At 45.0% G+C, this 11,540-nt stretch overlaps 1 protein-coding gene across 2 annotated transcripts in view; it reads left to right on the top strand.

Annotated features, from left to right (window-relative positions):
* Positions 1-1,654: 1,654 nt before the first annotated feature.
* dapk1 (death associated protein kinase 1) overlaps positions 1,655-11,540 on the top strand; it is a 53,978-nt gene continuing 44,092 nt past the window's right edge. Inside the window, exons 1-2 of one of the 2 annotated variants that reach the window (XM_023958134.1) lie at positions 1,655-1,865; positions 2,239-2,404. In XM_023958134.1, coding sequence (XP_023813902.1) covers positions 2,343-2,404 — 62 coding nt within the window. In that variant the 5' untranslated portion in view covers positions 1,655-1,865; positions 2,239-2,342. Of the gene's footprint in view, positions 1,866-2,081; positions 2,405-11,540 lie in introns of both variants that reach the window. The other variant, XM_023958135.1, reaches the window with a different exon arrangement.

Here is an 11,540-nt window from a genome sequence, read left to right as displayed (position 1 = left end):
GAGGAGGAAGAGGAGCATTCCCTCCACCTCTGAGGAGGAAGAGGAGTGTTGACCTCTGAAGTGTGTCTTCTTAGAAGGTGTTTCTCTATGCTGGACGTCCCAGATGCTGAAGATGAAAACGTCTTTTTAATAGATGAGACGTTTGCTGTGATCCGGATAAAACGCGTTGAAGGAAGGATCTTCATGTGTGGCTGTTCTGCAGAAACTATGTATGGATCTGATTTGAATGTTTCCATCAGAATAGGAGGGAATTTTAATCACTTCATCCATATTTAGCACAACTTTTATCACTGTTTCATATCCTTTTATACTTTAAGATGTTTTTACTGCAATAAAAAAATGTTAAGACTTCTAACCGTGATCCTACTCTGTTTATTCTGTTATCAACATTTTGGACTTTAAATGATGGAACTGGACTGTAATCTGTTTAGAAGAAATGAATTTTTTTCAGTTCTTGCTTGATTGCAAAGAGAAAAGTTAGAAACGAGGTTCATCATTTAAATCAGCGTCTTCATTTCTGTGTTTTCTGAGGTCTTTAAGGAACGTTCTGCTTACATTTAATAATAATTATAAGAAACTTTATTTAAACAGCATTTTCAAAATCAATATTACAAAGTGCTGTACAATAAGACAAAAAAACAGTATTGAGGTGTCTGACGGTACGACAAAATAAAACAACTCCCACACAAAACAGTGATGGCGCTTAAAATCAATCGACACAAATTAGTAATATCATAAGTTTGAATTTAAGAATCAATAAAGTCATTAAAAGCGCCCCTATAAAGGTAAGTATTTAAAATAGATTGAAACACTGGTAGGGATTCTAAAGAGGTTGATGGATGGACCAAAGGGACACCATCTCTCCACATGCATGAGCGAGCGAGGAGATATGAACCTCTGATGGATCGTTCACTGCACTGACAAACAAATTCATCCACAAACGTGCAGGTTCACCTCAAAATGTCAGAAGCTTCAGCATGAAGATCCTCCATCAGCTTTCAATGGGCCCGACAGGCAAACTGATAGGAATTATATATATTTTAAAAATGTGTAGAAATGAGAATATTGAATTTTGCAGAGATGGTTTATTACTGACATACCCTTTCATCTGTTTTTGGTTTTAACAATAGGGGTGGGATTATGTAAATTTGATTTTGCAATTCATCTTTCAAGCAAATAACTTTATATGATTAATCAAACTACTTAACAATCGTTATATTTGATGATGTGTGTGTGCTGTATGTATACATGCAAATGTGTCTATGATTAGAAGCAATTATGTCAAGAAGAGAGCGTAATTTCCTTGTGTTTATGTTCTAATATATACACGAATTGATGCCTTAAACAGATTAGATAAATCTATGAAAATTATATTGCTTAAAATAAAACAATCAGTAAAAAAAAACACATTTTCAATAAAAATGACCGTAACGAAATTACCGTTAAAAGTTTTGACGCCCTCTTGTGGACACAGCAGCTCCTGCAACCAGTACACCCCCGTTGCGTTCAAGAGCAAATACAGAAAATCGTTTGTTTCAATCTCTTTTAGGGAACTCGGTTTTTTGTAAAATTATTGAGCATTGAAGTTTTCTGTGAAAAATACATACACGGAATGAATGTTTTATATGTTTTATTTTTTTCTTAAGATAACTGGAAATGTTTTTAACTTCGGTTGACCATCTATTTCTAAAATTACAACAGCCCTTGAAGGCACCACCGTTGCCAGACTGCCTTACATTGTTAACGTTGATTTCTCCCGTTCAAGCCAGCATTTTGTCCTCGGAGAGGCGAACCGGAGCCCCAGCGTCCCTCACTGCGCTCCAAACCGGGACTCCGCTCAGCACCGAGACACCCAGCGGCTTACCGTAAGACGCTTTAACGTTTTTCCCCTTTTAGTCAGTTTTCTGTCCGTAAGGAGTCGGTCCTCAAAGCAAACGAGAGAACGTGAGTGTTGGCGGAAAAGCTGACAGCGGCCGCTCGCGCTTCCTCGCAGCTCACGCGCGCTCCGTTGTCAGGTGGAAGGCGGGTCGTGCCGCGCCGTGCGGGTCATGAAGTCGAGCTAACGATGACTTTCCCTGCAGGAGGGGGGGCGCCGTGTCTCCCAGGGAAACGCCAAGCTTCAGCGTGAGATCGGGGGCGGGGGGCGTCGTGGAGCCCGGTTACGGCGGGGGGAGCGGCCGCCCGGGATTCTTTGTTGCTGAACCTCTCCTCCTTGATTCCCACCCCCCCGTGGGGCAGGAGCATGAGGACGCACCGGGACCCTCCCCAGAGCCGAGGCTGCTGCTGGTAGGGAGGAGCAGGAGGCGCCGCGCGGGGTCCGGAGGAGCACGCGCCCGGACAACATGACCGTCTTCAACCCGGAGAATGTGGAGGAATTCTATGAAATCGGAGAGGAGCTCGGGAGGTGAGTTCCCGAGACAACTTCTGCTTCCCGGGGGAGGGGGGGGGGTTTACAGACTTTTTATGGAGGGGGGGTTGATGTTTTTATGGTTGAAGAATGCATCTGATGTTTCTGCGGCTCCATCAGAAGTGTGTGTGTGCGCGTGCGCGTGTGTGGACAACACCTGAGCTACCATGATTTGTTTGGAAGGTTTCTCCTTGAGAGGAAGGTAGGAGGTTGGAGGCAGAGAGGTGAGCTCTTAGTTTGAGAACCTGACTTACCTGTGCAGGTGAGCCTGTGGTTTTTGGTTTGGTGACTGTCCAGAAAAGTGGACAGAAGGTGGGATTACTTTGGCTGCTGTTTGTCAGAAGATGTTTGGTGGAGGAAGTTCTCCTCTGAACTGCTGTCAGGGCAGGGGGGTATTCCAGAAGGCCCGTTTAAACTCCCCTGACTTTAAGCCTGAACTCTGGCTGAAATCCTCCTGAACTTGCTTACTCTGGGTATGTCGGTTCCAAAAGACCGGATATGAGTTAACGTAATTACGCTCCACTTGGTAACCCTGGGTTAATGCACGTGCACAGCAAATACATAAAGACATTCTCAATGGATCGCCGATTTCTGGAGTCACCATGGAAACGTGTGGAGAAAAAAAGAGAGCGCTATATATGCAAACACAAATCCTAATTTACGCACAAATCAAGAATTACGCACGCACAAATCCGACTGAGTCTAATTTCTCTCCATAGCTATACTTCAGTGAGACGGAGTCTGAGATTTTAATGACGGCTATGAAGATTATAAGTCCATCAAAAAAGTAACACGGCTGCATCATCAGCAAAAGAAAGAGTTTCTGCTTGGAGAAAAAGAACGGACAAAGTTTCTATATACGAGTTTCTATTTCATTTCTATTTTCATTGTGACACATATATATATATATATATATATATATATATATATATATATATATATATATAATATCCAACTTAAGTTAAATTTATTCAACCTAATTTCGTACATCTATCCAACTCAATAATTGTTTTTACAACTCAAATGTACATATTTATCTAACTAAATGTCATATTCCTCCAATTCAATTAAATGTTTTTCCATTTTAATTTATTGTAATTCTTGAACTATTGAATGTCTAAGTTTGAGCTTGCAGATATTCTCATTGTAAATGCAGTGCATTTACAATATTTATATATTTAATGCATCCAGATCCCACGAGTCTGACTGTAACTGCAGTTCTTGCCACATTCAGCATCACTAATGGTGCTAAATTACTTCATCATCCTATCCCTCCCTCTCACTCATGGTGCAGAATAATTAAACATAACTCAGTTCAAATAACTCAGCAAAACACAGTAAAACAGCTAAACAACTAAACACATTTTGTCAAAAACCCACACTTAAATCCAAATCCGTCCAGACAGGCAAAGGGAATGGTATCCCACAATTCCTTGCGGGATACCACAGCAGGAGAAGTTCTCCTGAAGAAACAAACATCTGCAGCTTCTGGAGTCTCAGCAGAGCGGGACCACCATGGAGGGTCCGGCAGGCAGACAGTGCCCCGCCCCTGACCTACATTTGCCCTCTCCCTCATTAGTTGTAGGAAGTCTGGGTGTCGGGAGAAGCCCCCCTTTGAGGGCTGTCGCTCCACACAGCCCGCTCCACCCCCGGACCAGTGGGAGCAGCTGCTGTGCCGCACAGCCGCCGCGCGTCTCCTCCATCGAGGCCTCCTGGACTTCAGCCTTCTCTGATCCTGGTCCTGGTGACCTCCTGGTTCGGATGGTTCCAGTCCAGAGTGGAAGGAACCGCGAAAGTCTTCCGTCGATTAACAACCAGACAGAAACATCAGCAGATCTTGGAGCGATTCCTCGTCACCGTCGACAATCTGGACACGAAAATGTGACACAGTTTCATTATCGATGCATCGAAATACATTGTTTTATACAAAAACTAACAACATAAGTTCATTTTTCTTCTGCTTTGTTCTCTGGTTTCATTCTTTCTATTGCTCAAAGTTCAAGTTATAAACTGACCAATCAAATGCCTCCATAAAAGTAGGTGGAGCCTGCTGGCCTCCACATCCGATGTTAAGAACATTTGACACATTTCGAGCAGTCCGTGGTCAAAAACAGTCAACGATTCATTGATTTAAAATGATACAGCTTGACTCTAATGTGTGAAAGTCCTTTATTTTCTGAATCTTTGATAAAATCTTCTCCTTTTTAGCTTTTATTTTAGATCCTAACAAAGTCCAGTGTAAAGTCAGAGGTTTTTCCTGACATTTGATTGGTTTGATCCCCCAAGAAGACAATCAGACGAAAAAGAAGAAGAGTCTTTATTCAAGGAGACAGTGATTAAAAACAAACCTAAATATGCAGACCCCCCACCCCCCCGCTGCCAAAAAACCTTTTAGAAGAAACCAAAATGTTGGAATCTCGTGGAAAAGTCAAACTGCAGATTCAGTTTCAGGTTAATGGGCAGCAGATTCACCTGGACTATTGACGCTACAGGCGGTCAGTCGCTGGATGGAGGAAGGTGCGACACTGAAATGAAAACAGTCGGCAGGTGAGGAAGAGCAGATTAAGAGGATCAGTCTGGAGAGGAAGACCGTGTTTCAGCAACTATGGATTAAAAGCAAAAGAAACCAAGAAAAGATGTGGAGTTTTGACTGAGATCCAGATGTTGTCTCCATGGAAACACCGTTCCAGGAGGAGAAACTGCTCTGAAACTGTTTGTTTGAATTCAGTTTGATTTAAGACCCTTTCTGCTGCGTCTGGTTGGAGAAAAACAGATACAAGAAGTCCTTGGTCATAGAAGGATGGATGGATTATTCAACAATGAAAACAATCATTTAACATTAACCTTTTTTGGCAGAATGAAGCAAAAACCAGCGGAGCTGAAGTTCCTCAAACTATCTGTGAAGAATGAGTCGTTTGCATCACAGATTATATTCAGACGATCAGACCTGCAGATGAAGGCCGTCTCGCCTGAAGCTTCTTTCTGAAGCCTTCTGCAGCAGCTGCCACGTTAGTTTCAGGCGCCGACGCTTTCAGAGTCGTCGTGGTCGTGAGGTTCGGCTGACCTCCTCAGCGGTCCGTGGGGTTTTTGGGGCGATGCTGCAGTCTTACTCCACCAACGAGCAGCTCAGACGGATGTCTGGGCTGCTATTTGCAGCTAAAGGAGCTCATTTGAATTTCTGCAAACTAGCTGGCGTGCGCTGCCGTTGAAGCAGAGGCCGCGGTCGGTCATGTGCTTCTGCTGCCGGCGTCCGTCCTCCTGCTGGAAACCCTCAGCTCTCCTGCAGAGGCTGAACATCTTGTAATCAGCCTGATTACCGCTCACACCTGAGCGGTTTATGGCCCAAAGGAATGCTGGGATTCTCCGTCTGCCGTTACCGGATAAGATAGGATGGTTACGTAACATCTGTGTGGTACGGTTTGGGACGCCTGCTCTCTGGGGCTGTTCTGTACTAAACGTTGGCTCTAACGGTGGAAAACGTCTGATAAACTCGGTAAAGTAACGGCTTGTCGGCCGGATGAATGTTCTTTGGAGCAGGATCAGTCGTAACTGTCATGTCTGTCATAAAGTTTAACGCCAAGCCAAATGAGGGTCATTAGAGAAGCCCTCTGGACTGGAGCCAGCCGCTATCACAGAGCAGTCTGACGGGGTTCAAACCTGTGCCCTCCCACCGCTGTGGGGGTCCATGGCTCTCTGAAAGGTGTGGGGTTGTCGTGCAGCTCTGTGTCGTGTCATCACAGAATCGATGTGAGTTTTTCAACAGCAGGAAACCCACGCAGGACGGCGCGCTGCTAAAACAACAGCACGCCGCCGCCGCGCATGCGTTCTCCGTCATGCACGGGAGCGCGCACACACACAGGCCTGGGGTGTCAGTAAGAGAGCATCCTCCGGATCTAAAGTGTTTCCACTGCAAACACTGCTGGGTAATCTGCCTCCATTCTGGTTCAGTCAAGCCAGACTTAACACAACGACTTCAGACTCACAACTAAACACAAAAACACAAAAGACGTGAAGATCTGGTGTCACAAACCATAGAAAGACTTTCACCGTAATAACCATACATGCAGTTCAAAACGTCTGACTTTTATTTAAAAAGATTCTTTTTAAAGTTTTGTAGTTTTGTTTGTGTACTCCTGTAACCTTCTGTACTCTGGAGTCAAAGTGCACGTTCGTGTGCACGCCCTGAAGTTCTCACTTCCCTTTACGAGTTTCTAGGATTAACTTTATATTTAGTCTTTTGTCTTTAAGGCTTTAATGTTTATTTTATTACATAAACATTTCTATTATTTATTTTAAAAGAAGGTTTATTGGATAATTTATTGAAATATTTTGTTTAAATTTGACACAAAGTCATAAATCGGTCTGACTGGAGGGGAAGGACTCGACTGAACGCGAGTCTTAGTAGTTCAAAGAACGTCAACACTGCAGCTGAAGCTCCGGGGTTAAAGGTTTAAACCCGATCTGATCTTTTCTAGTCTACCTGGTAAATAAGGATCCGGTCTGCCTGCAAGTGAACTCTGGTACAGTTCACTAAAGTGTGAATGCACAGGCGATCAAACAGACCAGAGAGCCACAGTCCCAGCTGTCCTTACAGGCCAAAAATGGTCAAACCTGTGCGGGTCACCTGGGTGTCCCGCACAAAACATCAAGGTGGTAGAGACCTCAGTGAAAGTGTTCATGCACCTTATACAGGTGAACACTGGTACAGCACGTACTGCTACGTTCACGCTCGTAAACGTGCATTTTCAATCAAAAGTTTATCTAAACACGTGTACATGGGCGTTTCGGGCTTCCGTGTTCAAAACTCTTGCGTTCACGTGTCGCTATGCATTTTTTAAGGGGGTTTTCAGGTTCTACGTGGGCCGCGATTGAACGTGCCGATACCTAAGCCAGTGAAACTCTGACCAATCAGAGACCTGGATTTGGTTCTGATGTATGAGTAGCATCCTTTTTAATCATACAAGTACCAAACGTTTTATCATGATAATTGACCATGAAGGAGAATAATTCATTTCTGTTTTTGTGGAGCTGGAATTCTACGACACCAAGTCTTTCATGTATCAGAATAGAGCTGTGAAAGAAAAACTCTGGAGCTACATTCACCAGATTTACACGCATGTCGGTACATGCGCTAGTGTCATGTCGCAACAGTGCAGTGTGAACTCTGCATGCTAAAAGCGTGTTTAAGAATTTCGGTTTAGCGTGTTCGTAGCATACGTTTCAAACTAAACAGACTATGGAGCAAAGAGGGTTTGGAGGGAGAAGAGCTCCCATTGGAATCCATTTAGTTTGAATCAATCAAAGCTATTGCTGTGATTAGAGAGTTGGAGGACTTTAGGGGTCAGAACTGCTTTAGAAACAGATCAGACTAAATTTGGCTGTGAAGGTTCTCAGCAAACGGATAAAGAAAACAACCTTAGTGCTGAGAATGTCGGGCTTCCACAGGACTCTGCTGGACTTTCCTGGAGTAGAGTCACCATTGTGGTGGAGTGAAGACGGTGTGAAGCATCTCCGTACTCCGTCAGATTTGAAGGATGGAGGATACGGAGACAAACGCTTAAAAACAGGGGCCTGGTTTTCCAGAAAGCCTGCCTTATTTGCTGGTGTGTTTAGCCAATAAGGAGCTTGAATGGTCAATCAGTTGGAAAACATGTAGGACACCGTCCCTCAAGGCCTGGATATGTGGACCCCCTGCTTCAGTGCTTTCTGGAGCTCATTTTGCGGGTCAAGTAGTCAGGTGTTTTTTCTCTATTTGCATGTGTTTTCTAAAGCTGTTGATCTCCTGTCTGCTGTAGAAACAGACTATTTACACTTTATGAAACTAAACATGCAAACATAATATGCAGATATCAGGGGAACTCAGTGGCGCCTCCTATCGGGTCTCCGTCAGCTTCTTGCCTCCAGGTGGACCTTTGCCGGGGAAGCTGTCCCTGCAGTCAACCATCTTTGGTTTCCTTGTCTTTGAGTGTGGAGGCTGGAAAACTGCAGTTTGATCACTTCAATGCCGTCTGCAGCCTTCTGCGACATTAGAGAAGTCGTCTCATGCCAGCGGTTCGCATCAGCACGCATCAACCAGGGCTGCACTCGTGCCCACTTTTCCTGAGTCATGACAATTACCCACTGGAAACTTGCTGAATGTCAGTTTCCCTGGTCATGCGGCGGCGGGTGGAAATACAAGCAGAAAAGGGAGCGGAGACGATGGATGGAGGAGCTTCAGCGACCCCCGTCCCACCCCATGCACTCCCCTCCATTTGTATTCACCGCCGGCGACACGTCGGGCGTATTCCTTCGCCTTTTGTTCCCCCTGCTTTTTTAACACACCGAGCACGTCATCGTCCAGAGAAACGGAACAATAAAGTTAGGACTCGGGAGCTAATAAACGTCTGCTTAAGACTCAGCTGTGATCTGTGGTTTCTACTTGAAGGTCACTTTTGTGGATTTGGTTGTTTTTTTTCTTCTTCCAAACGTTTTTCTTGGAGGGCGGAAGTTTCATGTCCGATTGACCATTCAGTGTCTGCGCGGCGTCATGGATCATCTGTCCGCATCGTCTGTTTGGGCGTGGAACACGCCATCAGAGGTGCCAGCTCTTCATGGCAGATCCATCATGTTGATTCAGTTCTGATGAAACCGATGCAGAGTAGAAGCTGTTGTGACACCAGGAACCACATGACTAACTTCACACATCCATCTTATCTTTACACGTCATGGCGGAGCTCGTGTGTACCGCCGAAACCCAACACCGGTCAATAACCAGACGACCGGCCTGAAAACAAACAAGGATTGTTTTCAAGGCTGTCAAATAAAATGTAAACATGAAAAGCTATTCAAAAATGTACATCTTTTTGTAGTATTATTACATTTACAAATGCAAATTCTATGCCGGTCCCAAGCCCAGATAAATTGAGAGGGTTGCGTCAGGAAGGGCATCCGGCGTAAAACATTGCCAAGTTACCCATGTGACTCATCCTCGAAGGAGAGGTTGTTTCGCTGTGGCCCCCCTGATGGGAAAAGCTGAAAGAGAAAGAAGAAGATTACATTTACAAATGCAGAGAAAATGTTTAAACTAGCGATAATAATATTTAAATATGTTCGCAGTCATATTCATTTCTACTGATTATTGAATTGTTCTTCCACTTGGCACTGAAAACAAATCTGCTTTAGCTCATAGCTAAATCAATTTTCCCTAAACCTTCCTTTAATTTTCAAACGATAAAGTAACATTAACTACGCATCTCATCCTCCTATAGCTCCCAATATTTACATTAAAGCATTCCAGTACAGGCCTCCTGCCCTCCACCACCACACCCCCCTTTAGCTCTCCGGTTGAACCCTCCCACTAGCTAACAGCCCCTCACACCCCCAACCCAACAAAGATGGCAGCAGTATCAGAGCCATCCAGGCGTCCAGTTCCAGCTCAGACCAGGAAAACAAAGACGTTCTTGGATCTGTTTGGATGCATTAGAAAGGGGCGGAGCCGGAAGCTTTTGGCCCCGCCCAGCACTGCATTGTTTTGTCTGCTCCTGATTCACGACGATTGAAAGATATTCAGAAATGCAATTTTAAGTTTAATTTTCTTTATCTTTGTCCACATGTTAAAAACACAGAAAACACCGTTTTCATCAGAGTGGGGCTGTTACCTTTAGTTTGCCCCGGGGCTCTGTCCCGGGGCCTTTTGTCTGTATTATCTACCCCCCCTTCTTTTGGCATTTTCCTGTATCACAATATAGAAACGGACAGGAATTTCCTTTAAATCATGGATAACCCCCCAGCCCCACCAATGTGACCCCCCCTCATGTTATTTGTCTTCCTGAAGTCTGAGGCAGTTTACCTCGGATTCCTTCAAATAAAACGGCAAAATGCAAATCTTTATGGTTAGCGCAAAGTCCTCTGTTTTCCAGCCCCCCTCCCCCAGATAAGGAGTGTGGGTGTCGACCTGCTCGGCTCTTTATCTTTCCACTTTCACATCAATAATTTCCCCCAGTCAGCATATTTCCATCTGCTCAGCATCAATCATCTCATCCCCCCATCCCGATCCACAGCTTCACTCCCCCACCCCTCATTGATTAGTTACCCCCCTGCCTCTCTAACCCCCCCATGGGGGGCTTCCCCTTCGCTGAAAATCCAGCCACCTGCATCCATCAGCACCACGCGCCGCGTGGCACCGGTTCACGTCAAACGCGCAGGAGACGACAGGAAGTCGTCCTTTTTCGTCTTCATCTGTGAGCTTTTGTTTGTCGTTTGTGTAGCTGCGTCTGAATTAAAACTTTATTTAAACTGACGACGGACAATTTACCAAGAGTTGAATGTTGGAGAGTGATTGACAGCAGACACGAAAACAAAGGAAAATATGAATTTAAATCATAGAAATGATAGCGCAGTCCGGACGGGTCACATGGAAAACCCTCGCCGGCCATCACCGCTGGGTCTGTTGGCTGCTTCACTTTATCTGCAGAGGTCGTAAACGAAGCCGTGCCCTTCTGCACAAAACACTCACAGTTTGTCACACCTGGATGCACAGGTGTTGGTGGGGGGGTGACATTCCTGCAGCAGGTTTTACAGCCGCTAACCCGCGAGGCTCACCTTTGCTGCCCCCCCCCGTCAGTTCCTGTCGTTAATCTGCTCATCAGTGCTGCTTATTGCTTCTCTTTATGAAGCTTTCCTCCTGAGTCACAGCTGATTGCTTGTGTAACGCTGACTCACTTCTGATCTGATGTAAAAAAGTCTACAGCGCTGAAGTGCATTATGGTGTGAACCCTACACATCTACAGCACAACACCTCGTTTTATTAAATAAAAGCAGTTTGCTTTCATTTGGACTAGAAAACCTCTGAATGCACGTTTATGGATTTGATTTGTTTTTCAGAGCCAATAGTTCATTAGGGGACATGTCATAAAGAAGTGGGCGTGTCTTCATATGATGAAACGCAGTTCCAGCTCCATCTCTGGTCTGCGGCCGTCCATCAGTAGGCCGTTCCGTGTCTGGCAGGTACGTAGGTGTCGTGTCATTAATGCAGGACATCCTAATTAAATCGACGTATGTACATAAACCCTCACCGTGCGGCGTACGCCCACTCAGGAGCGTTTACCACACTCTCACTTCCTCCGACGAGCTCCGGTGCCTCCGTTTCTGTCTG

Source organism: Oryzias latipes, chromosome 9, assembly GCF_002234675.1.
Source record: "Oryzias latipes chromosome 9, ASM223467v1".
Taxonomy (NCBI): Eukaryota; Metazoa; Chordata; class Actinopteri; order Beloniformes; family Adrianichthyidae; genus Oryzias; species Oryzias latipes.
This window is presented reverse-complemented; position numbering and strand designations above follow the sequence as displayed.